General features: G+C 47.5%; 1 protein-coding gene across 7 annotated transcripts in view; it reads left to right on the top strand.

The window, feature by feature from the left end:
* kirrel3l (kirre like nephrin family adhesion molecule 3, like) overlaps nucleotides 1-26,268 on the top strand; it is a 61,149-nt gene extending 34,881 nt beyond the window's left edge. Inside the window, exons 2-15 of one of the 7 annotated variants that reach the window (XM_065027971.1) lie at nucleotides 9,818-9,970; nucleotides 10,754-10,903; nucleotides 13,770-13,927; nucleotides 17,107-17,257; nucleotides 18,337-18,442; nucleotides 18,798-18,946; nucleotides 19,168-19,295; nucleotides 20,658-20,784; nucleotides 21,056-21,156; nucleotides 21,857-22,055; nucleotides 22,987-23,094; nucleotides 23,372-23,481; nucleotides 23,678-23,767; nucleotides 23,975-26,268. In XM_065027971.1, coding sequence (XP_064884043.1) covers nucleotides 9,818-9,970; nucleotides 10,754-10,903; nucleotides 13,770-13,927; nucleotides 17,107-17,257; nucleotides 18,337-18,442; nucleotides 18,798-18,946; nucleotides 19,168-19,295; nucleotides 20,658-20,784; nucleotides 21,056-21,156; nucleotides 21,857-22,055; nucleotides 22,987-23,094; nucleotides 23,372-23,481; nucleotides 23,678-23,767; nucleotides 23,975-24,472 — 2,228 coding nt within the window. In that variant the 3' untranslated portion in view covers nucleotides 24,473-26,268. Of the gene's footprint in view, nucleotides 1-9,817; nucleotides 9,971-10,753; nucleotides 10,904-13,769; nucleotides 13,928-17,106; nucleotides 17,258-18,336; nucleotides 18,443-18,797; nucleotides 18,947-19,167; nucleotides 19,296-20,657; nucleotides 20,785-21,055; nucleotides 21,157-21,856; nucleotides 22,056-22,986; nucleotides 23,095-23,371; nucleotides 23,509-23,656; nucleotides 23,777-23,974 lie in introns of all 7 variants that reach the window. The other 6 variants (XM_065027970.1, XM_065027969.1, XM_065027968.1 and 3 more) reach the window with 6 other exon arrangements.
* Nucleotides 26,269-27,829: the final 1,561 nt, after the last annotated feature.

Below are 27,829 nucleotides of genomic sequence, written 5' to 3'. Positions count from 1 at the left end.
TGCATTTGCAGCCCGATTTAGAGGCCTTATCTAGACACAGTACAATAGATGGTATTTGGGGAGAGGCTTGTTTATTCTGAGCGGGACATTTTTTTGCTGATTGTTTTGTATTCTTTTTTTCCTGCTTGTGCTTCCTCCCCCTCTTATTATCTCTTTTACTGTGGAATATCCACACCAACACCACTGAGACATAGAACACTGCCACTGTGGAATATCCACACCAACACCACTGACACATAGAACACTGCCACTGTGGAATATCCACACCAACACCCCTGAGACATAGAACACTGCCACTGTGGAATATCCACACCAACACCACTGACACATAGAACACTGCCACTGTGGAATATACACACCAACAACACAGACACATAGAACACTGCCACTGTGGAATATACACACCAACACCACTGACACATAGAACACTGCTACTGTGGAATATACACACCAACACCACTGACACATAGAACACTGCCACTGTGGAATATACACACCAACACCACTGACACATAGAACACTGCTACTGTGGAATATACACACCAACACCACAGACACATAGAACACTGCCACTGTGGAATATCCACACCACCACCACTGACACATAGAACACTGCTACTGTGGAATATACACACCAACACCACTGACACATAGAACACTGCTACTGTGGAATATACACACCAACACCACTGACACATAGAACACTGCTACTGTGGAATATACACACCAACACCACAGACACATAGAACACTGCCACTGTGGAATATCCACACCACCACCACTGACACATAGAACACTGCTACTGTGGAATATACACACCAACACCACTGACACATAGAACACTGCTACTGTGGAATATACACACCAACACCACTGACACATAGAACACTGCTACTGTGGAATATACACACCAACACCACTGACACATAGAACACTGCTACTGTGGAATATACACACCAACACCACAGACACATAGAACACTGCCACTGTGGAATATACACACCAACACCACAGACACATAGAACACTGCTACTGTGGAATATACACACCAACACCACTGACACATAGAACACTGCCACTGTGGAATATACACACCAACACCACTGACACATAGAACACTGCTACTGTGGAATATACACACCAACACCACTGACACATAGAACACTGCTACTGTGGAATATCTACACCAACACCACTGACACATAGAACACTGCTACTGTGGAATATACACACCAACACCACTGACACATAGAACACTGCTACTGTGGAATATACACACCAACACCACTGACACATAGAACACTGCCACTGTGGAATATACACACCAACACCACATAGAACACTGCTACTGTGGAATATACACACCAACACCACTGACACATAGAACACTTCTACTGTGGAATATACACACCAACACCACAGACACATAGAACACTGCCACTGTGGAATATACACACCAACACCACTGAGACATAGAACACTGCTACTGTGGAATATACACACCAACACCACTGACACATAGAACACTGCCACTGTGGAATATCCACACCAACACCACTGAGACATAGAACACTGCTACTGTGGAATATACACACCAACACCACTGAGACATAGAACACTACTACTGTGGAATATCTACACCAACACCACTGACACATAGAACACTGCTACTGTGGAATATACACACCAACACCACTGAGACATAGAACACTGCTACTGTGGAATATACACACCAACACCACTGACACATAGAACACTGCTACTGTGGAATATACACATCAACACCACAGACACATAGAACACTGCTACTGTGGAATATACACACCAACACCACTGACACATAGAACACTGCTACTGTGGAATATACACACCAACACCACTGACACATAGAACACTGCTACTGTGGAATATACACACCAACACCACTGACACATAGAACACTGCCACTGTGGAATATACACACCAACACCACAGACACATAGAACACTGCCACTGTGGAATATACACACCAACACCACAGACACATAGAACACTGCCACTGTGGAATATACACACCAACACCACTGAGACATAGAACACTGCTACTGTGGAATATACACACCAACACCACTGACACATAGAACACTGCTACTGTAGAATATACACACCAACACCACAGACACATAGAACACTGCCACTGTGGAATATACACACCAACACCACAGACACATAGAACACTGCCACTGTGGAATATACACACCAACACCACTGACACATAGAACACTGCTACTGTGGAATATACACACCACCACCACTGAGACATAGAACACTGCCACTGTGGAATATACACACCAACACCACAGACACATAGAACACTGCCACTGTGGAATATACACACCAACACCACAGACACATAGAATCAAATCAAATCAAATTTATTTATATAGCCCTTCGTACATCAGCTGATATCTCAAAGTGCTGTACAGAAACCCAGCCTAAAACCCCAAACAGCAAACAATGCAGGTGTAAAAGCACGGTGGCTAGGAAAAACTCCCTAGAAAGGCCAAAACCTAGGAAGAAACCTAGAGAGGAACCAGGCTATGTGGGGTGGCCAGTCCTCTTCTGGCTGTGCCGGGTAGAGATTATAACAGAACATGACCAAGATGTTCAAATGTTCATAAATGACCAGCATGGTCGAATAATAATAAGGCAGAACAGTTGAAACTGGAGCAGCAGCACAGTCAGGTGGACTGGGGACAGCAAGGAGTCATCATGTCAGGTAGTCCTGGGGCACGGTCCTAGGGCTCAGGTCCTCCGAGAGAGAGAAAGAAAGAGAGAATTAGAGAGAGCATATGTGGGGTGGCCAGTCCTCTTCTGGCTGTGCCGGGTGGAGATTATAACAGAACGTGGCCAAGATGTTCAAATGTTCATAAATGACCAGCATGGTTGAATAATAGTAAGGCAGAACAGTTGAAACTGGAGCAGCAGCATGGCCAGGTGGACTGGGGACAGCAAGGAGTCATCATGTCAGGTAGTCCTGGGACATGGTCCTAGGGCCCAGGCCAGTTGAAACTGGAGCAGCAGCATGGCCAGGTGGACTGGGGACAGCAAGGAGTCATCATGTCAGGTAGTCCTGGGGCATGGTCCTAGGGCTCAGGTCCTCCGAGAGAGAGAAAGAAAGAGAGAAGGAGAGAATTAGAGAATGCACACTTAGATTCACACAGGACACCGAATAGGACAGGAGAAGTACTCCAGATATAACAAACTGACCCTAGCCCCCCGACACATAAACTAATGCAGCATAAATACTGGAGGCTGAGACAGGAGGGGTCAGGAGACACTGTGGCCCCATCCGAGGACACCCCGGACAGGGCCAAACAGGAAGGATATAACCCCACCCACTTTGCCAAAGCACAGCCCCACACCACTAGAGGGATATCTTCAACCACCAACTTACCATCCTGAGACAAGGCCGAGTATAGCCCACAAAGATCTCCGCCACAGCTCAACCCAAGGGGGGCGCCAACCCAGACAGGCCGACCACAACAGTGAATCAACCCACCCAGGTGACGCACCCCCCCAGGGACGGCATGAGAGAGCCCCAGTAAGCCAGTGACTCAGCCCCGTAACAGGGTAGAGGCAGAGAATCCCAGTGGAAAGAGGGGAATCGGCCAGGCAGAGACAGCAAGGGCGGTTCGTTGCTCCAGAGCCTTTCCGTTCACCTTCCCACTCCTGGGCCAGACTACACTCAATCATATGACCCACTGAAGAGATGAGTCTTCAGTAAAGACTTAAAGGTTGAGACCGAGTTTGCGTCTCTGACATGGGTAGGCAGACCGTTCCATAAAAATGGAGCTCTATAGGAGAAAGCCCTGCCTCCAGCTGTTTGCTTAGAAATTCTAGGGACAATTAGGAGGCCTGCGTCTTGTGACCGTAGCGTACGTGTAGGTATGTACGGCAGGACCAAATCAGAGAGATAGGTAGGAGCAAGCCCATGTAATGCTTTGTAGGTTAGCAGTAAAACCTTGAAATCAGCCCTTGCTTTGACAGGAAGCCAGTGTAGAGAGGCTAGCACTGGAGTAATATGATCAAATTTTTTGGTTCTAGTCAGGATTCTAGCAGCCGTATTCAGCACTAACTGAAGTTTATTTAGTGCTTTATCCGGGTAGCCGGAAAATAGAGCATTGCAGTAGTCTAACCTAGAAGTGACAAAAGCATGGATTAATTTTTCTGCATCATTTTTGGACAGAAAGTTTCTGATTTTTGCAATGTTACGTAGATGGAAAAAAGCTGTCCTCGAAATGGTCTTGATATGTTCTTCAAAAGAGAGATCAGGGTCCAGAGTAACGCCGAGGTCCTTCACAGTTTTATTTGAGACGACTGTACAACCATTAAGATTAATTGTCAGATTCAACAGAAGATCTCTTTGTTTCTTGGGACCTAGAACAAGCATCTCTGTTTTGTCCGAGTTTAATAGTAGAAAGTTTGCAGCCATCCACTTCCTTATGTCTGAAACACATGCTTCTAGCGAGGGCAATTTTGGGGCTTCACCATGTTTCATTGAAATGTACAGCTGTGTGTCATCCGCATAGCAGTGAAAGTTTACATTATGTTTTCGAATAACATCCCCAAGAGGTAAAATATATAGTGAAAACAATAGTGGTCCTAAAACAGAACCTTGAGGAACACCGAAATTTACAGTTGATTTGTCAGAGGACAAACATAGAACACTGCCACTGTGGAATATACACACCAACACCACTGACACATAGAACACTGCTACTGTGGAATATACACACCAACACCACTGACACATAGAACACTGCTACTCACATTGTATATAGACTTGTTTTTTTTTTTACTGTATTATTGACTGTATGTTTGTTTTACTCCATGTGTAACTCTGTGTCGTTGTATGTGTCGAACTGCTTTGCTTTATCTTGGCCAGGTCATGCACTGCTACTGTGGAATATACACACCAACACCACTGCAATTGTAAATGAGAACTTGTTCTCAACTTGCTTACCTGGTTAAATAAAGGTGAAATAAATAAATAAAAAAAATAAAACCACTGACACATAGAACACTGCCACTGTGGAATATACACACCAACACCACTGACACATAGAACACTGCCACTGTGGAATATACACACCAACACCACTGACACATAGAACACTGCCACTGTGGAATATCCACACCACCACCACAGACACATAGAACACTGCTACTGTGGAATATACACACCAACACCACTGACACATAGAACACTGCTACTGTGGAATATACACACCAACACCACTGACACATAGAACACTGCCACTGTGGAATATACACACCAACACCACTGACACATAGAACACTGCCACTGTGGAATATACACACCAACACCACTGACACATAGAACACTGCCACTGTGGAATATACACACCAACACCACTGACACATAGAACACTGCCACTGTGGAATATCCACACCAACACCACTGACACATAGAACACTGCTACTGTGGAATATCCACACCAACACCACTGACACATAGAACACTGCTACTGTGGAATATCCACACCAACACCACTGACACATAGAACACTGCTACTGTCAGAGTATACAGGACACCAGTAGATATTTGATTATATTTTTTGAAATTTGTAATTATTACTGCATGGAGCAATTGCCCAGTCAAGTTGAGAGTGTTCATGTTTATAGAGCCTGTTAGATCGAGGCGGTGCTCTCTAGAGCCGGACTTCAGTGGATGGGAAGAGAGGACGCTCAAGATTATCCTAAAATAGAAACTGTTCCTGCCTCTACTGAGCTCAGAACCTCTTAGCCTGAGTCTACACACACACACACACACACACACACACTTTAAGTGTCATTGTATAACCAAGGGGAGCCTGTGTAGCTGAAGTAGGTTGTTGAGTCTCCCTGCTTGTCCATGGAAACTACACTAGCATGATGAGGACACTTAAGTGTTAAATATACATAAAGTGTTTGTGTGTGTTTGTGTGTGTGTGTGCGTGCGTGCGTGTGTGTGGTTGTGAGATCCCTTTTTTGGGGTTTAAGCCTGTTTTAGCCAGGCCACTATGTTGGCATGAAAGATTAAGATTATAGTGAGTTGCTGCTTTCAGTAGTTAGCCCCAGTGCACCCAAAGGTCACATCCACTACTTAATTGGTCTACACTGAGATTAGAACAGGACACACAGATACACATTGCCACACACAGACACACTTCCCCATAATTCCATCAAGGCCATGTTAGTCCCCAGTGCAGATGCCCAGTAGCGGATCATTGCAGACATCTGTCCATCCTGTCCCCATCAGCAGCAGTGTGCCTCCCTCCCTCCCTATCCATTCAGATGGCACAGAGAGAGAGGAAGGCTGGTGCCAGGGGACTGCAAAGCTCTTTAATATGTTATGCTCCATGTCAGCCCTGCTGTTCTGGACTTAACTCTGACCGTGTGACGGAGAACGCAAGTCACTATGTCAAAGTAACTGCTTAATGTGTCCTCAAATCCCTTACAATTTGCTTGCCCTATTTATGCTACAACAAACACACACAGGCACACACTCAGAGGCACACACACACACACACACACACACACACACACACACTCTGTGCATCCACTGCCGTGAAATGATATTCCGTTTAAAAAAATTGGGATTAAAATATGTTTTGACCTTGTACTGGAGGGATGGACACACACACACACACACACACACACACACACACTAACCTCTGTGCATCCACTGCCGTGAATTGATATTCAGTTCAGAAAAATTGGGATTAAAATATGTTTTGACCTTGTACTGGAGGGATGGACACACACACACACACACCTCCTCAATAAGGTGTTTAAAACAAATAAACCCACAGGTCATCCACCTTCCTTTTCAGTGTAGTTTCAATGGCAGCCAATTGACAAGGGTCCCTCTGTAAGTAGACTGAATGTGTGTGTGAGTGAGTGAGTGAGTGAGTGAGTGAGTGAGTGAGTGAGTGAGTGAGTGAGTGAGTGAGTGAGTGAGTGAGTGAGTGAGTGAGTGAGTGAGTGAGTGAGTGAGTGAGAGAGTGAGAGAGAGAGAGAGAGAGAGAGAGAGAGAGAGAGAGAGACGGTAGACAGCAACACACAAGGACCACTTCACACCCACGGCCCCTCTCCCCTCCTGTCCTCTCCTTTACTCCCTCTCTCCCCTGTCAGAAATGTATTCATGTAATTAAGCTGCTAATACACCGTCAAGGAATTGGCTAATTCAGCAAGGAGGAATTAAAGGAATATGCAATGACTCATTAGCCAGCGGAGATGTTTTGTTGAGCATTCTCAATAAGGAATTTGGAATGCAATGAATCACTCCATGGTGTGAAGCAATTTGTCAGTCTGTATCACACAGGCTATATATAAAAATGTACCCATACATGTGTGTGTGAGAGAAGAGAGAGAGAGCGAGAGGGAGACAGAGAGGGACAGAGAGAGGAAACAGAGAGAGAGAGAGAGAGAGAGACAGAGAGACAGAGAGAGACAGAGAGACAGAGAGAGAAAGACAGAGAGAGGGAGACAGAGAGACAGAGAGAGAGAGAGAGAGAGAGAGACAGAGAGAGACAGAGAGACAGAGAGACAGAGAGAGGGAGACAGAGAGACAGAGAGAGAGAGAGAGAGAGAGAGAGACAGAGAGAGAGAGAGAGAGAGAGAGAGAGAGAGACAGAGAGAGAGAGAGAGACAGAGAGAGAGACAGAGAGAGGGAGACAGAGAGAGAGAGAGAGAGAAAGAGAGAGAGAGAGAGAGAGAGAAAGACAGAGAGAGAGAGAGAGAGTAACAGAGGTAACAGATGTAATCCATTTCTAACAACCTGCCAGTGTGATAAAGGATGGCCCATTGTAAACATTTAGGTACTGTGGGCAAGATACTTAATTGCAATCAATGTTTATACTGCAGCAAACATAAAGAGGAAAATCCCCAACGCGCCATCCAGCGGAGAGGCCTATGAAAATGCTCGATATAGCTAAAAAAAAAAAAACGAACATTAGGGACAGACAGCCTATAAAAGCAGCAGTTTTGAAGGCATGACTAGAAAATGCCAGCCTTTACCAAATGCTTAATAGCCTGAGCATGAAAACATTTCACTGCTCATTGACACTCAAATTGGACTCTTTTGATCTGCAGTCTATGATACAGACACATATACACACAACAATACACCTGCATGCCCATACACACACAGATTGATATGCTTATTTAAACACATTAGCAATATGAAGGGAATTGGGGTTAGTGGACTTTCCTGGTGATATTCACTGCTATTATACATGATTCTCTCCATTTCTCCATCTTTCTCATCCTAAAAGGAGAAGAAAGGAGGAGAGTGCTTGGGCAGACGTGGAAAAGCAGTAGGTGTTAGGAGAGCTGCAAGCTGCAAGGCTTGAGCCATGGAGAACTCACGTTCCTGATGGACTAACTGTTTGGCAGGTCTGATTATACTGGAGGGAGGGAGGTTAGGGAAGTGGGGGAGGAAGAGAAGAACAGGGTTCAGTCAGTGGTCCTGGTCCAGCCCTAGATGAAGTGGATAATTGAGTAGGGAACAAACACCGCCAACCAACCTCGGAAGCCCCCTTTTGAAAAGAAAGAAAAGCTAGAGAGAATGATGGAGTGAGAGAGAGGAGAGGGGTGAGCGGGTTGAGAAGGAGAGAGAAAATCCTAGCTTCCCTCGGGGGGGGAAATCTGCTATTGAAAAGCTATTAAACTTGCATTTAGCAGGATTGATTGGAAATGAAGAGGCCTATTAAAAGAGAGGGACAAGAGGACAATAGCGCGTCTCTGGCCGCCGTATGTTGCCCTCCTTTCACCGGCTTTTCTTTCCCCAGGAGAGTCCCCCCCCCAGCCTGTCTGTTTAAGCACTCCCACCCAGAGAACCATTGGAGAGGGGCTTAGCACTGAGTGAATAGACCCCTCTTTATCTTCCCCCTGGCTCCCCCCCCCCCCATTCTCCTATTGAAAGAGAGAGAGAGAGAGAGAGAGCATTTAAAAAACAAAGTAAGGTTCTTTCTTTTAAGGGAAAGGGAGAGATAAAGCCAACCAAATCTGTTCTCTCAGCCCCTTCCTCTCTTCATATCTCCCCCAATGGTTTAGCTCTACCTCTGGAGGGGAGCCATCTTCTTCCTCTGCCAGTTGGGTTTGTAATATTCAATCTCCAGCATCGTGGCACAAACAGGGGAAACAAGGAGTCGTATTCAAACTTATGTGTGTGTGTGTGTGTGTGTTTGTGCAGGTGTATGTTGCGACGCAAGTGGTGTGTGTTGTGAGTGTGGTTGAGTATTCCAGTGTGTGTGAGTGAAGGCGAGCCAACAGCTTTCCGTGTGTGTGTATGTTCGGTGTGTGTGTCCCATCCTTAACACAGCAATGGAACAGACAGAGGCAGGTGTCTTGGTTGACGTTGAGCAGGCTCAGACGGATGCTTCCCCTGGGACACTTAATGGAGTTTGGATTGTTTAACATCCATTTGAACAAAAAGCTCCCCCAAAGAGTGGCAGATTTCTCTCCTTCGCAGTGTGCTTGTTTCGTGTCACCACGCGGTGGCTGCCATATGGTCTGGGGAAAGAGTTAAATAAGTCATGAGGCAGCTGACTCGTCCTGCTCAGCTCAGCCACCATTTTAAAGGGAAAATACATATTTTCCGCCTCTTCCATCCACCCCATGTAACAACATGGCAACACGTAAACAACAGAATGAACAGGCCAGTCCATTATGGGGCCAGGCTAAATATGGCCATGCATTTGGCTCAAGTAATGCTATTAGACTATATCATTACATGTTACTCATCAAACCTCCCCCGTTCTTCCAACAGCTACCCAAGCAGCCTACTTTTCCCAGCAGCCCCAAGACCAGGTAGTGGTGTCTGGCCAATCGGTGACTCTGCCCTGTGTTATCGTGGGGTACCGGGGAATGGTGCAGTGGACCAAAGACGGCCTGGCGCTGGGTGGAGAGAGAGATCTGCCAGGTATCTGATCTGACCAACATCTCTCTGTGTGTCTCTCTCTCTGTCTCCCCCCTCACTCTCTCTGTCTCCCCCTCTATCTCTCGGACTCCCTCTCTCTCTCTCTGACCCCCCCTCTTTGTCTCCCCCTCTCTCTCTGTCTCCCATCTCGCTCTTTCTCTTTGTCTTTCTCTCTCACACTCTCGCTCCACTACTTCTCTCTCTCCCCCCTGATCAATTCATGGTCTCATTAGGAAGCCTTGGCTCTCTGTCTGTCTGTCTACTCAAATTAATGAAGGTGGAGAGAAACAAATATATTGCAGACAGCCTTTCTACCTCAAACAGACAAAGAGCGTTTAATTTGTTGTTTAGCATTTTGAGGCTTCTGTACCAAGGTGAATAATCAATTGGCTGGTGTCACGCTGACATTCAGCTGTGTTCTGGACTAGTGGGAAGGGGGATGAGGCTCGGGGTTGACCTTAGACACTACATCTTGATTTTGTCTGTGCTTTAAAGGACAGTCAGTCGCCTCACGCCCCCGTCTCGCATGTAGCTGCTGCCTTCCCCTAGCCAGTCCCACGCTGCTCAGCCAACTGAACGGCTCAGTGCTTAACCGGGGGTGGTGCAGCACCATTTCCATTTATGTCTTACAGGCCCTTGGCGTTTGTTTGTGGCGTGAGTCTGCTCATTTTGCAGTCTTTTCATTCCGGTTTGGGTTTGTTGTTCTGCTGTTGATTGTTGGGTTTGTTTTCTTGTTTTCTTTCCCATTCTCTGACTCTCTGTATTCCTTGTGTTGGCTTAATGCAGGGTGGACACGCTACTCCTTAATGGGAGACCCGCTATCAGGCGAGCACAGCTTGATGATCGACTCGGCAGAGCTGGCGGATGACGCCGTGTACGAGTGTCAGGCTACGCAGGCCGGACTACGCTCCCACCGAGCCAAGCTCACTGTTCTAGGTAAGATACACAGCTGCTGTACACACACACCACAAACGGGCACACACAGGGGAACACACACCCTGATCCGCACAACAGCCCTCCAGCCAAAACCTGCAGGTTGGCTCTACAGAGGGAGGTTGTCAGGCACCCAACTTCATTATGGTTCTGACACACAATAATATATACATAAAGTGTCTATGTGTGTTTGTGTGTGTGTGTGTGTGCGTGCGTGTGTGTGGTTGCGAGATCCCTTTTTTGGGGTTTAGGACTTCCAAGCCTGTTTTAGCCAGGCCGCTATGTTGGCATGAAAGATTATGATTATAGTGATTTGCTGCTTTCAGTAGTTAGCCCCAGTGCACCCAAAGGTCACATCCACTACTTAATTGGTCTACACTGAGATTAGAACAGGACACACAGATACACATTGCCACACACAGACACACTTCCCCATAATTCCATCAAGGCCATGTTAGTCCCCAGTGCAGATGCCCAGTAGCGGATCATTGCAGACATCTGTCCATCCTGTCCCCATCAGCAGCAGTGTGCCTCCCTCCCTCCCTATCCGTTCAGATGGCACAGAGAGAGAGGAAGGCTGGTGCCAGGGGACTGCAAAGCTCTTTAATATGTTATGCTCCATGTCAGCCCTGCTGTTCTGGACTTAACTCTGACCGTGTGACGGAGAACGCAAGTCACTATGTCAAAGTAACTGCTTAATGTGTCCTCAAATCCCTTACAATTTGCTTGCCCTATTTATGCTACTACAAACACACACAGGCACACACACACACACACACACACACACACCTCTGTGCATCCACTGCCGTGAAATGATATTCCGTTTATAAAAATTGGGATTAAAATATGTTTTGACCTTGTACTGGAAGGATGAACACACACACACACACATACACGTCAGAGGTGTTACCTGTTTTTGAAAAGTACCAGCCCATCAGAACTTGTACCACACACACACACACACACACACACACACACACACTTAAAATGCTCACGGTTTCTATGTCTTGGGACTGTTTATGACATCACCTGCTGTTATCAACTTTCACAAATAACACCTGGAAAATGTACTTACTGCCGTATATCAGCCCTGTAAATATTTTTCAAACCCAACAGAGCCAGCAAAAAAAACTATTTTCCTTCAGTATCGATAATCAAGACTGTGGAAGTCTAGGATAATGTGATTGCTGCAGTCACAAATGACTTGCGTGGACACTTAAAAGTCAAGTTCTGCACAGTTAGCACATTTTACAGTGAGTCACAATATTTGTCAACCGTGGGGCAGCTTTTACATTAACGCAAAGTGAGTGATCTACATATTCACCAGGCATCCAGAGGTGGGGAGATGAGGGTGGTGGTGGAGAGAGGGATGGCGGAGGGGGGTGAGAGGAGAGAGAGGGGCCCCTCGTGGGACTCCCAGACAGTGAAACACTGCTGGCACCTGGTGGCCGATGGGGGAACAGGCAGCAGCACATTCGTTAGTCTTTACTGAGCGTCTCTCTGATGATCTGGCAAATGCACCCAACAAAGCAGAGAGACAGTTACAGAAGACACTGGAGCCTCAGCTCTATGCACCAACAACTTGGCTAGGCTACTGTACTGTCTCCCCACTGCCCTGCTTGTTTCTGTCATTTTGTGAGCGTTTTGTAAGCAGCGAGACGAGGGAGAGAAGAAAAGGCAGCAAATGAAAGGTTGATCATGTGAATTCTGACAACCCATGATGAGGAACACTTCAACGACCACGCGCCTCTCAAGAGAGCACAGTGCAGCACAGTCAATAGAGATCACACCCACATACACACACCCAAACCCTGCTTCACAATGCCCGCACCGCACCGCACCGCACAGAGTGGAGGTGGGCGAGGATGGACTGTTTGATTGGTTAGCGTGAGCGTGAGACACCTCCGCAGTCACACTGACCTTAGCCTTTGTGGACAGAAAAGGCGGTAGATGTTGTTTCCTCAAGCCTTGTAGAATGTCCGCATTATGACAGGAACAAATCAAGCAGGGACCGGGGTGTGTGTGTAGGCCTGTTTCGAGAACACAGATACACAGTCTTGAAGTGTGTGTGTGTGTGTGTGTGTGTGTGTGTGTGTGTGTGTGTGTGTGTGTGTGTGTGTGTGTGTGTGTGTGTGTGTGTGTGTGTGTGTGTGTGTGTGCGTGCGTGTGTAAATCAATGCAGCCAGATGAGACCAAAGCAATCCGGCGCATTCAAAGGAGTCAACGGCGGGAGAGCGGCCAAGGGAATCGGCATGGAAATTAAAATCACCTAGCACTCGGATTCCATTAGTGTCCGGGCCGCAGTGGCGGAAGGACCTTTGACAATTCAGATACACACACAGAAATTGGTTCAGCGGAGGGAGCAAGAGAGAGAGATAGACCGGGGCGCAGGCCCGCTGCTGTTTACGCCTGCCGTTATTGGCTGGGGAGATAGACGCCTTCATCAGGGGTGGCACGCTCTGCTTGCCAGCAGCGTGTGCGAAACCATGCAAATAAATGAACAAATAAGCAATTCAGATGAAACATCACTGGGCAGCAGTGGGAGTAAAAGAGAGTACTAATGCCAGTCTCAATGTTAAGAAGAAAATTAAATAGCTCTTCTGTTTTTTTCTTCTCAAAGCCAAATGTTGTCGGTTTCCATTCCAGTCTACAAAGTAGAAACACACCTCGTGAACCAACACGATGATGAAAGGATATTGTTTTCTCTGTGTGCAGTGGATGAATTGATGCAGCGTTAACACATCACATGAATCTCACTAGATGTTCCTCTCATTCAGAAGCTGTGTACTGTAAAATGAGCTTTCAGTTTGGTGGGTTGTTTCTCTCCTCTAACATGAATGCGTTGTGTTTCCTCCTTCTCTCCCTGTAGTTCCCCCCACAGACCCGGTGGTGGAGGGGGGTCCTATCATACGTGTGAAGGCCCACACACCCTACAACCTCACCTGCCGCGCCTCGGGGGCCAAGCCTGCCGCCGAGATCACCTGGTACAGAGACGGAGAGGTCATGGACACGGCCATATACTCCAAGGTACAGAAAGACTACAGTATAATCAGATAACAGGTCGGGCCAGGGCAGGTTAGAGAGAGCAGGGCCATGCCCAATCTCATCAGGATCCACTAACACCCACACAACACCAACACAGCACAGCAGAGTACAGCCGAGCCCATCTAAGCAGGTAAGGCAAGGTACAGCAGAGCCCATCCAAGCAGGCCATGGCAGGGTACAGCCGAGCCCATCTAAGCAGGTAAGGCAAGGTACAGCAGAGCCCATCCAAGCAGGCCATGGCAGGGTACAGCCGAGCCCATCTAAGCAAGTAAGGCAAGGTACAGCAGAGCCCATCAAAGCAGACCATGGCAGGGTACAGCCAAGCCAATCTAAGCAGGTAAGGCAAGGTACAGCAGAGCCCATCCAAGCAGACCATGGCAGGGTACAGCCGAGCCAATCTAAGCAGGTAAGGCAAGGTACAGCAGAGCCCATCCAAGCAGGCCATGGCAGGGTACAGCCAAGCCAATCTAAGCAGGTAAGGCAAGGTACAGCAGAGCCCATCCAAGCAGGCCATGGCAGGGTACAGCCGAGCCCATCTAAGCAGGTAAGGCAAGGCCCATCCAAGCAGGCCAGAGCCCATCCAAGCAGGCCATGGGCCATGGCAGGGTACAGCCAAGCCAATCTAAGCAGGTAAGGCAAGGTACAGCAGAGCCCATCCAAGCAGGCCATGGCAGGGTACAGCCAAGCCAATCTAAGCAGGTAAGGCAAGGTACAGCAGAGCCCATCCAAGCAGGCCATGGCAGGGTACAGCCAAGCCAATCTAAGCAGGTAAGGCAAGGTACAGCAGAGCCCATCCAAGCAGGCCATGGCAGGGTACAGCCAAGCCAATCTAAGCAGGTAAGGCAAGGTACAGCAGAGCCCATCCAAGCAGGCCATGGCAGGGGTACAGCCAAGCCAATCTAAGCAGGTAAGGCAAGGTACAGCAGAGCCCATCCAAGCAGGCCATGGCAGGGTACAGCCAAGCCAATCTAAGCAGGTAAGGCAAGGTACAGCAGAGCCCATCCAAGCAGGCCATGGCAGGGTACAGCCAAGCCAATCTAAGCAGGTAAGGCAAGGTACAGCAGAGCCCATCCAAGCAGGCCATGGCAGGGTACAGCCAAGCCAATCTAAGCAGGTAAGGCAAGGTACAGCAGAGCCCATCCAAGCAGGCCATGGCAGGTAGCAGCCGAAGCCAATCTCCAAGCAGGTGGCAGGGTACAGCCAAGCAATCTAAGGTAAAGGCAAGATACAGCAGAGCCCATCCAAGCAGGCCATGGCAGGGTACAGCCAAGCCAATCTAAGCAGGTAAGGCAAGGTACAGCAGAGCCCATCCAAGCAGGCCATGGCAGGGTACAGCCAAGCCAATCTAAGCAGGTAAGGCAAGGTACAGCAGAGCCCATCCAAGCAGGCCATGGCAGGGTACAGCCGAGCCCATCTAAGCAGGTAAGGCAAGGTACAGCAGAGCCCATCCAAGCAGACCATGGCAGGGTACAGCCAAGCCAATCTAAGCAGGTAAGGCAAGATACAGCAGAGCCCATCCAAGCAGACCATGGCAGGGTACAGCCAAGCCAATCTAAGCAGGTAAGGCAAGATACAGCAGAGCCCATCCAAGCAGGCCATGGCAGGGTACAGCCGAGCCCATCTAAGCAGGTAAGGCAAGGTACAGCAGCTACTCAAAATGCAGCAACTCAGCCAACTCTTCCTTTTCCGTTTCTCTGTTTTCTCTCTATTTTCTTCATTTTCTTTTCTATTTCTCCCTCTTTCTCTCTCAGGACCTGTTCTTTCTCTCCATACCTCCCTCTTTGCAGTCCCCCTCCCCCTTTTAACTCATACCTGAACCCCCCTCCTCTCTCTCCTACTCCCCCTCCCATCGCACTCTAATGCACTGACACTACAACATAACTGGAGCATGCCAAAGCTCAGACAGGCATGAGCGTTTGATACAGTAGAATTTCTGCTGAGGAGAAATCACCCACAACAATGCCAAAACACAATGGGGGGACGCGCCAGAGCGTGAACCAGCCGCAGTCGGGAAAGAGTCACATTTGTCATGCTCTCTGACCACGCTAAACTATGCTAAATGACACATTTAAGGAGACTAGAGCCCACAGTGGAGAAAAGGAGGGGGACAGGAGTGGAGAGGAAGAGATAGGGAGAGAGAAAGTGGGAGTAAAATAAAGAAGGGTGGGAGATACTGAGATACAGTTCACTGAAAGAAAGAAAGGAAGAAAGAAAGAAGACGGGTGCTTTTAGAGAGAAGGAAGGCTAGAGTAGGTGAGGGGAGGTAGAGAGGGGGAGAGGTGGCTTGGGGCAGAGTGAGGGGTGGTGACAGGGAGTGATGCGACTCGATCTAGCGTAAAAATGCTTTTTGTGTGTCTGGCTGAGGAAGTGATTCATTGATTCAGCTGTCTGTTTGTCCGTCCATCCAGGGAATGGGCTCTGCTCTGCTCTTGCCCTTTTCCAGAGCTGCCTGTGAGACAACCCTCCCCCGGCCCCCTCCTCATGGCTAAGCCCAGAAATACAGACACAGACACCTCTGCCATTACTGAACACTGTCTGACAGCACTGTGTGTGTGTGTGTGTGTGTGTGTGTGTGTGTGTGTGTGTGTGTGCGTGCGTGCGTGCGTGCGTGCGTGCGTGCGTGCGTGCGTGCGTGCGTGCGTGCGTGCGTTTTTTTTGTGTGTCCTTCGAAAGCGACGGGCGATATCTCCAGAATCTACCCCTTTCCTCACTTAGGCGTATTGATTCCTGTGAGCAATAAATAGATCTCAAAGATGATGACAAACAAGGAGCGCTGACTGGGAGCACTCTCAGAAATGTGGGAACAGCACATATCCCCAGGCGCATCATAAAATGTATGATTTAACTGCCATGCCAATGTACTGGATGGCAATTTGAATGCCTCACACGTCAGAAATATAGGTCCCACAGTGTCACACAGACACCCAGAGGGGGAAGACTCAGCAGGGCCTTACATGAGGCTACACTTATTCTAAACCTTACTTCCCTACTTAAACCACTTTGTCTCTTTAGAGACCAAAATATATTAATTCATGGATGTAATAAGGACTCATAACTCCCTCTGCATGTTTAACAGCTGTCTCTTGTCTGTCTTGGCCATTGAGATGTACAGTAAACATCGTAGATGTCTTATCTCCATGTCTCTGATCTGTCTCTCCTAGACGCGGATGGAGGATGGGAAGAGGGAGCTGGCTGTCAGTATGCTTCCTGTGGTGCCGGAGGACAAGGACTCTGGCCGTACCTACACCTGTCGCGTCCTCAACCCCGCCGCCCCCGCCGGACTCCAGACCTCCGTCACCATCAACGTCCAGCGTGAGTGTCCTCAGTGACACTTAGTGTCCCCTACAGTCACTCTGTAGTGTCCTTGTCCCGCATGATGGGGACACACCTAAGGTACAACACTCTATAGTGCCCTCGTCCTAGTGATGGGTACAACACTATGTCAGAGGACGGAGAACTCAGAGTTAAATACATTCAACTACCAACTATCACAGTTGCATACTACTTAGTATGTACTGATGTATTGTCCATGGACACCAGTATGCTATTGTGGATGCTAGTATGCTAGTGTGGATATTGGGAAATAGTCCTATAGGTAAAGTTTATAGTGACAAATATACTGCCAATAACGACAAGGTAGTAGCCTATGCACATATATCATCTATAATAGATTTATTTATATACTTAAGGCATTAGTTGAGGGCTTTGGTTGAATAAATACATTTCACCCAGCACCACTTTAGAGTTAATGGAAGAGTGGTTAGTTCTGCCTTCCTGCACATGCACTCGCTCACCCTTCAATGATTCATACACCAACCTCTCTGTGACAAACACACACACCTTCATATAGGTCCTAGCTCAGTGACACATACCTCCAGTGTTCACAGAGCTTCCTTTAGTACTGCTGTCCTGTTCCTTCTCCCTTGACTGACACATATTCAGCCTTCATATACAGTAGAATCCTCCTGTAAAGGGGTGCGTAACTGGTGGCAGGGAAGTCAGACGCAGGAGGGCAGAACTAGGTAATAGCCGGAGCAGTTTAATACCAAAACCAACGGCATAAAGAAATAACCAATATGGGTACAAACCCCACGCGCACCAGTAATCATGTGCACAACAAACAATTCCACACAAAGACATGGGAGGAACAGAGGGTTAAATATACAACAATTAATGAGGGAAATGAAAAGCAGGTGTGTAGGAAAACAAGATAAAACAAATGGAAAATGAAAAATGGATCGACGATGGCTAGAAGACCGGTGACGCCGACCGCCGAACGCCGCCCGAACAAGGAGAGGAACCAACTTCGGTGGAAGTCGTGCCACCTCCATAGTGATAGATATGACACATACTATGTTCACCTCTCAGTAATGTTCCCCTCCATCCTGCAGACCCCCCATCAGTGACCCTGTCCGTCCAGCCCCAGACTGTCATGGAGGGAGCCAAGGTTCTGTTCATCTGCTCTGCCTCTGCCAACCCTGAGATCACAGGATACAGGTAAAAAACAGCACCTCAACCTACACTTTATTGGGTTCATTTTTTTCATAGAGTCAGTGTGTACTGCATTATTATGGAACTATTATCCTTTTAGTTGGTACAGTTTGGACTTTATCATTATGGCACAACTCAAAATTATCTAGTGACCCAAAGTGACATGGTAACCCAATGTGTTCTGGTAAACCAAAGTGATCTTGTAACCCAATGTGATGTGGTAAATTGACCTTCCAACTTTATGTGAGCTGGTATATTGACCTTCTAACCCTATGTGAGCTGGTATATTGACCTTCTACTCCTATGTGATGTGGTAAATTGACATTCTAACCCTATGTGATGTGGTGATCTGGTGGTCCAGGTGGTCCAAGGGAGGAGTCCCGATCTCAGAGGCGAACGGGGACAGCCTGGAGGTGACGGTAGACCACTCGTACTTCACAGACCCTGTCTCCTGTGAAGTGTCCAACTCAGTGGGCAGCACCAACGTCAGCACCCTGGTGGATGTACAATGTGAGTGGAGCACATCAGTGTATCATAGTACTGTACTAGTAGCCCGTAGTGTAATCTGAGTAGTGTGTCTGTGAACATGTCCACCCTCGTTATCGTGTCTTTGGAGGATACTGTGGAATGTGCTTTGTGCTTTGAAAATGCCTTAGGGGATATGATAAAGTCATAATGAATGGTGAATAAGGGCTGTTTTAGTTCTGATGGTGTCCTGGGCTCCTCTACAGTTGGTCCCAGGCTGCTATCGGAGCCCAAGCCCATGAACGTGGACATTGGGATGGACGCTGCCTTCACCTGCACCTGGACAGGCAACCCTCCCCTCACCCTGGCCTGGACCAAACAGGGCTCAAGCGTGGTAAGACAAGTACCTCAATCAATACTTATACTGTGTGTGTGTGTGTGTGTGTGTGTGTGTGTGTGTGTGTGTGGACGTGAGTGTGTAATGAGAGAAAGCCCTCAGACATCAGAGCTAAACCTTCAGAGGCAGTGTGTGTGATGACTGTCAGGTTCTCACACTGCTGACAGCAGGGGAGGTGACACTGTCATAACAACGTGACCACTAAATCAATCACATCCACAGTTGAGACACACTAGTTAAAAACCAGCTGACACATTTCACATCCCACTCCGAGAACAGCTTCTCAAACCGCTCCTCAACCCGGACCAAGACACAACACAAAGAACATCTAGGGAGGAATATGTGAGGTAGCTTACAAACAGCCCAGTTCCACCTTTAGTTGGCATCATCCTGGTTCAAGGTCTCCCACCCCACCCCAGGCAACACTATCAGCGCTATCTCCAGGGAGCCTCTCTTCCGGTGTTTAATCGGATTTCAGAGGCAGCTTTTGCTAAAAACGCCACCGCTAAAGAGAAGAGAGCTGCAGGACAGCAGGCGATGCTGTAAAAGCCATGCTGTCATCTCCCATCTCCCAGACTGAACCAACGTCCTCCGGAAGAAAAGAACAGGCGGTGCTCTCTAATCCACACGCACCGCGGCCACCATGCCTCACACAGCTACCAGTAATGGATTCATTAGGTTACTCTATAATTGTGGTTGAATAGAAAATGGAGAGTGGGAGTGAAAGGAGGGAGGGAGGGAGAGGAGGGGCTTAGAGGGAGAGGAAATGGATTAATCACAGCTTGATGGAATGGTGGGATCAATGAGCCAACGAGTGCGCAAGTGTAGAGCGAACTGTAGAAGCCTCTAAAGGCTACGGCCCACTCACACCATGATAACGTTATGCTCTGCCGGCAACGTTTAATTAGGACAATCTCCACAGCAGCATGGTCACTCCAGAGGAGTCAGAGCAGCAGTGGCTGGAGTGCTTCATGTCTGGGATTAAAGCCACAGCATTGTCACCACCATTAAATGAAACTGAAACAGAGTGTAGGAGCTGGAGAGACTGTACGTACGGCCACATCCGTTCTGCTGCAACAACTGCCCCAATGAACTGCTGCTAAAAAGACACTCACTCGCTCCCCTCCCTCCCCTCTTATCCCTCCTGTCCACCCCTCTCTCTCTCTCTGATTTCCCCTCTCCCTCCCCTCCCTCCCGTCTCCCTCTTACCCCTCCTCTCCCTCCCCTCCTCTCCCTCCCCTCTTATCCCTCCTGTCCACCCCTCTCTCTCTCTCTGATTTCCCCTCTCCCCTCCTCTCCCTCCCGTCTCCCTCTTACCCCTCCTCTCCTCTCCCTCCTACCCCTCGTCTTCCTCCCCAGGTGCTCAGTAATGGCAACACCCTGCAGCTGAAGGCTGTCACCCAGGAGGATGCTGGGACGTATACCTGCAAGGCCATCGTCCCCCGCATCGGTGTGGCTGAGAGGGACGTCACGCTCACTGTCAACGGTAAGTCTCATATGAGTCTCAATAGTCTGAAAATAGGGCTAATTCAATATCACTTTCAACATGTTTTTTTTGGTTGACTTTTAGATGTAGAATATTAAAGATGCACGTGGTATTGGTATTGGTATTATCTAAGTAGAATGTTTACTCAAGCATGATATGTGTCAACCATCTGACAATGCATCTATGTTTAAAATGTCAATGTCTCAAAATCTCCCTCTTTCTCTCCCCCACGACTCTCTCACACAAACACTTTCTCTCTCTCTCTCTCCAGGCCCACCTATCATTACAGCGGACGCCACACAGCACGCTGTCAAGCACTCCAAGGGCAAGCTAGAGTGCCTGGTGGGAAACAGCCCCCCGCCTGACAAGATTGTAAGTGAGCCTCTTGTCTTTTCCTGTCTTTCCTGTTTCAATGTTGTGTGTGTGTGTGTGTGTGTGTGTGTGTGTGTGCGCGTGTGTGTGTGTTTGCGTGCGTGCGTGCATATGCTCACAAGTGTGTGCACATTTAATACACACTGAATCCCCCCACCTTCACACACACACATCATCCCTTCACCACTCAATGGGGATGAGAAAGAGAGAGAGAACAGAAAGGTTCGGGGGGGGCTTCTACAGGCTGCAGCCAAACCACATGGCTCAATTAGCGCTGCATCCATCAGGCCTCGGTGGGCTGACCCGCCAGGTGACCCTGGGTGCGTGTGCAGCTCTGACAGAGGATAATTAGGGTCTGAGGGGGAGTGAGAGGCAGGCACCCTGTTGACCTTACCTAGCAGCAGGAGAGAAGCTTCAGCACCAGCAGGAGCATCTTACACAGCCTCACAGGTCTGGCAGGGCTTAGAGGCTGACAGGGCTTACCTCCAGGGCAAGACGTAGGAGGCAATTTAGACCTACGGCTCTTAGCAATGTCAGCCAGGTGGATGGAGAGGGAGGAAAATAGAGAGAAGGAAAGAGAGGGGGAAGGAGGGTGGTTGGTTAGAGGGATTGATCTAAACATGGGAAGTAGTGGTTGATCTGAGCTCTGACAGCGCTGCTAGCCACTCACCTGCTGTTCATCTCCCATCTTTCTCACTAGGTGTGGACGTTTGGAGACGTGACCCTCTCCTCGGGCTCCTCCGGTCGTTTCTCTGTCCAGACGGTGACCAGTGACCACGGGGTCCTGTCCTCCCTGGTCCTGTCTGAGACCCTGGCCCAGGACTTCCTACTCCGCTACAACTGCACCGCATGGAACCGCTTCGGCACAGGCACCGCGCTGGTCACCCTCAAGGAGCAAGGTACGGGTAGGAACTGGACAGGGGTCCTTATTATCTATCATCTCACACAGTCAGCATGACCAATCTCACTAAGACGAACACTGTGGAGAGACGGTGCTGGGAAGAGAGAGGGGTTAGATGAGGTCAAAGCAGAACTCCAATTGAGTGCTTATCTTAATAATACTATTTTAATCAATATAATTTAATCAGCAGATGGTGGGCCTTAATGAATACATTGGGCCAATAACATAGATATTGATCGGGGACTAAAGTCAATTAGATCAGGCCACAGGTGTCCTGGGGCCGAGCCGCCGGCGGTCCCTTAGCTCCCTCTCTCTCTCTAAGTGTATGAGAGCCACCCTCTTCAAATTTACTTAAACCACAATTTACTTACTCACACACACACATACATGCACACACACACACACACACACCCACACACACACACACACACACACACTCTGCACACTGAAGTTGGCGGAGGTAAGGAAGGAAGGACTTTGTTGCAGTAGACACCAAAAATAAGGTCCTCGCCAGCAATTTACATCAAGGCAGCTCAGCCGGGGTCTCGGGAGAGTTGAGCGGTGCGCCGTATCTCTCTCCTGGAATCTCTAATTAGATTACTGTCTATTGCTTCATTGCATGTCAGGCCTTGTTACCCTTCTTCCAGAGAGATTAAACACAATAGCCGAGGCTGTGGGGACGCAGGGGACTCTAAGTGTGTGTGTGTGTGTGTGTGTGTGTGTGTGTGTGTGTGTGTGTGTGTGTGTTTCTGAGGGACCATGAGACTTACTGCAGATGCATTTATATAGGAGCAGGCGTTGGCAGAGATTAGTTGGGGGGGAATGAGTAGAGTGGCGTTAGAATAGGAAACTGGATCTAGTCCTGCCTGTCTGTCTCTGATCAGTAGCAAGATCCTGAGTCTTTTCTCTTTTCCTCTCTCTCCTTACAGAGGCCCTGCCCATGATGATCATCATTGGGGCGGCGGTGGGCGGAGGGTGTGTCCTGCTCATCTGTGTCGTCACCCTGGTCTCTCTCTGCTGCAGGCACACCGGAAAAGGTGAGGTCGAAGGTCAGATATGGGCCATACTGGGGTTGGGCTACATTCCATGTCAATTCACCCTATTCAAGGAAATGAATTGACATTCAGTAAATGACTATTCACTCAATATTTTTCAATCAATGTGAACTGACTGAATTGAAATAGAACTGACCCCAACCCTTAGTTTCAACTTCATGAAAGGAGCACAATCAAATCCTTTTCTATAAAGGCAACAGGCATGAAAAGCAGTATTAGAATCGTTTCTAAATCACCTGTCTCTTTTGAATCCTCACAGGTAAAAAGTGCACACGCCTCTCAAAGAGTGACATCAGAGTTCAGATTGTGCACAGCGACCACAATGCTACCCGTGGCAACGATGATGAGGAGGATGTCAAGGAGCCGATGGTAAATGCCTCCGTTCAATCACTTTCAGTAGGTTTTCAAATACCTTTTCATCTTTATATAACAGATATACAGTATATAATGTATATTACTGTGATGATGTGATGATACACAGTACAGTCATTTTGTTGTGCTCATGTTCATCTGAGTCTAAGATGTTCCACCTTTGTAATTGTAGGGCCTGTTGTTTCCCCCTCAGGCCCCCAACAGCAGTGAGTCTCCTGGGACGTCCCGGACGGAACACAGTGACCTGCTGGAGGAGGACGAGGACGAGAGGTCCGACATCAAGGTAAAAACCGTAAGGAGAAACACTCACTTATACAATGTTTATACAATATGCATGCATGGGAAAAAAAATGCTAACATTTGTTGAGCATTTGTTGCATGTGCTGTTTTGCTGGGTGTTTTGAAAAAGTCTGAAATCTCTATATACATACTGTATCTTTAAAAGCGGTTGAACAACTTAACACCCTGTTGTTATTTCCTCTCCCCTCAGGACCCCACTAACGGCTACTACAACGTGCATGCTCACGAGGACCGGGTGATCCGCAGTGGTTTCTCAGATTACGTGCCCAACCCCCGTCCTGTCTACACACCATCCCAGCTGCCCTCGCCCAGCCCGCTGTACGGCCAGCACACAGTGGTGGCAGCCACACAGCCCCGCATCTACGACTTCTCCCACCGCTACGCCACCACCACAGGGGCCCGCTCCACCTACGAGCAGCAGCAGGCAGCGGCAGCCCAGCCCGGAGCCATCTACCCCACCGACCCCGTCTACAGCGGCTCTGCCTACCTGCCCACCGCCACCACATATGGACGAGCCTTCACCAGCTACGTCAAGCCCGCCTCCTACGAGAAGGTGGACGCCTACGATCAATCAGACCAGGCTAGCAAGGTGTCTAGCTCCTCTCGTTTCTCCTATGCATCATCGCAGGTCTCCTCCCAGCAGTCCGACTACGGACGGCCGTCACAACGCATGCAGACTCACGTCTGATTGGACAGCGGAACAGGGGGTGGAGCGCGAAGGGCCATGTAAAGGAGAAACATTGGTCATCTCTATAGGAGGTGTGGCCAGACTAACATGAGGAGAGAGGACTGGTTGGTTGGTTCCTTCTCCTGGACACGTTTTGGAAGGAGATGTAGGTGACATGGATTGCCTTCCTTATTTGTTATTCAGTTGTCATTCTGGGATTGAATGGTCCCAATGGAGTCCCAAATGGCATTCCAATTGAGCCCCAATGGAGTCCCAATGGCATTCCAAGTGAGCCCCAATGGAGTCAATGATTGTGATGTGCCACTCACATTCCCCATCAATAAATAATCTACTACAGTGTCTGCTACTTCAGAGATGAGCCTGCTATTCTGTCATGGCACTGGTTTTGTTTTACCAGTGAGGGGATGGGAGGAAGGCAAACTGGAAATCACCAGAGAGGAGCATCTCATGACTTTGGGTGGCCTAAACTAACTGGATGCTGGAGCCTAGCTAACATTTCTCAAAAAGAACAGACTGCTCAGACAAATAGAACTTGTAACAGACTATGAACAAAATAAAAAATACAGACGTCTTCATAAAAAATAAAAAAGAGTCAACACATTGTGGTCATTTGGTGTTTGTCGGCATGTGAAAGGAGTTCTAAGCACATTCGTGTCTCTCTATCAATTTAAAGAAGCCTGAGCTCCACAATGGCAGCCCTAAACCGCTTAGCAAAACAATATGTTTAGCTTGTGTGTGGGTTATCTGGGAGTGAAAGCAGAGTGAGGTATGGAGAGAATGTGTATCCTGGCCTTCGCCTAATAGAGAGACAGCCTGTGTGTTACCGTTCTACCCTGGAGGACAAGAAAAGGAAATGGAAAAACCCAAAGATGGTGAGCTACAGTACATAGCAGTGTATTGAAAGAGTTAGGGATAGAGATGAATTCCTCTGGGTACTGTATTACTTCTGTGTTTACCAGATTGCTAAATGGAGACTATTTCCAGAACAATCAGAGAATGTGGTTTGTAAAATGGTGTCAATCTTGAACTTGAATAATCTCAAGGTGCAGTCTCAACTTGAACAGGCTAAGATGGGTTCTACTTGTGAAACTGTCCCTCTTCAGACACCATCCACACTCCAGTCTTTATGACACAATCAAGTAGCTTCAATATGTTTACAAAAACACAGTACTACCCTGAAATACTGACTAGATCAACTGTACAAATGGGTGAAGAAGGCCGATTATTTCTCTGTTGCATGCAGATGATGTGTCTAGTGAAACTCTTCAGCATTTCTTTTCCATGTTCATTATGCTTGTTTGAGAGACTGCTTACTGCACCTGGCTCAGTTGCATTCCGGTTCTGGACACTACTGGAACCCTGTACTGCCATTTTGTGTCGAGAGCCGCGCTACCGGTCAGTCGGCCCAATTGGAGAACAAACGTCACTAAGTGAACCAAGTGATTTCAAAAAAGATCATCGCTCGTCTTTATTTTTATATTTTATATAAGCCTTAATGTACAGCTTGTAAGCTGATTTACTGTAAAGTATCTTTATATTATATATACATATAAATCTATATCTTGATTGATTTTATTTGGGTCCACAATTTCTCTCCTTCTGTTCCGTTGTTCATCAATCACTGAATGCAGAAAGATGAACTATGCTTTTTGGGAACACAACTAATTGCCATTTGTTGGATTGGTTCATTTTGTTTTTTTAATAATGTATTAAGGATTTTATTTGCTAAAAATGAGCTATTGTTGCTTGTAACTTTGTACACATATTTATATTTAAATAAAACCATTTCAGATAAAGACCAGCGTGGTTTGAGTACTGTACTGTACATTGGCCCGGTGAGGAGATGCAGTGTGTGTGCTGTGTGTGTGTTGTGCGTATGTCATGGGGGAACAGGTACAAACAAAGATGCTTATGTACCGAAGTTGATGAATACATAAATTAGAAGAGCTGTCTATGTTGATTCTCCTATTCCCGTGGTGGAGCGTAGCTTTTAATGAAGACAGATGTGATTGTAGATCTCCTACTGTCTGTGTATCCACCTCCTTACACCCACACGCCCAGCTCCCCTGGTAACAGGATATTGCTGTGACAAAGCTAGGTATAATGTGACAATATCAGCTTGTCATGTCACCTTGGTCTCTTGTTACATCTCGTCTCCAGATAGACATGCTCATCACAGCAGGGAGGAGATGAGTGCTATGAGAGCTCCACATTCACAACAGGCTGATGTGTAAAGGGACATGGCCCCACAATAGACTCAGATAATACTTACTATGCAATAACTATTATGGGGCGACAGGGTAGCCTAGTGGTTAGAGCATTGGACTAGTAGCCGGGAGGTTGCAAGTTCAAAACCCCCGAGCTGACAAGGTACAACTCTGTCATTCTGCCCCTGAACAGGCAGTTAACCCACTGTTCCTAGGCTGCCATTGAAAATAAGAATTTGTTCTTTACTGACTTGCCTAGTTAAATAATTAATAAATAAAATTAAAACAATTATGAGAGACACGAATCGGTCAATTACAAATGGAGGTAATTGACATGCAGAAGATTCAGGTAAAGTATGTTTATTGTCTAGGATTCATAAATATTTTGTATAAAAATGAATACAAAAAAATATATCTTCAACCTTTAACAATTAAAATCTCTTCAGCACTTCATCATTTACAAACATAATGGAGATCTTTGGGTTTTCAAGTCACAGTAAATGTACAAACACAACACAAAACAGAGAGTGAAAGAAAACCAATGAAGAATCTGAACAGTTAAAAGCAGGACCAGGATTGTCCAATAAGAAGTCCACTGTTTGAGAGGGATGAGATGAACTCATTGTGTTGCTCCGTGCAAACAGCTAAACCCAATTGATTTTCTTGAGCTGCCGTGCGTAGGGGAGTGAAGACCCGCATCACCCTCAGCTCAACTGGCAAATGGAGACCATTTTAGCTAGCCTGTATATTGAGTTCTCTTAGAATACTAATGTGAGTAAAATGGCCAAGCATCTATAGGAATTGATAGGAACCTCCAAATTGCACTGTGCCCATTGACCCTCAGAGAGGACGAGGCGAAGCGAGAGGTTTTACTCTGGTCAAAATCTGTCCACGAAAATAAGTCCACGAGGTGTCGAATTTGGTCAACAAACATTTTATTTCTAATTTGCTACGTGCCTCTTATTTGATCAAATATACGTTTTGTAATACTTTGGTTATTACGAATGCACTGATATAAGTGGAAGCATGTGGCCTTTCTGCAACTTACCCAAAACAACTTTATATCAGAGTTGTGCCTGTTGTCACAGAGGACTCATAATAGATATAACCCCTGTATCATGGGCATTGCCATTGAGGGCTTCCACTATTT

This window comes from Oncorhynchus nerka, linkage group LG14, assembly GCF_034236695.1.
Source record: "Oncorhynchus nerka isolate Pitt River linkage group LG14, Oner_Uvic_2.0, whole genome shotgun sequence".
Classification (NCBI taxonomy): domain Eukaryota; kingdom Metazoa; phylum Chordata; class Actinopteri; order Salmoniformes; family Salmonidae; genus Oncorhynchus; species Oncorhynchus nerka.
The sequence above is the reverse complement of the archived record's forward strand: the minus strand, read 5'-3'. Positions and strand labels throughout refer to the sequence as shown.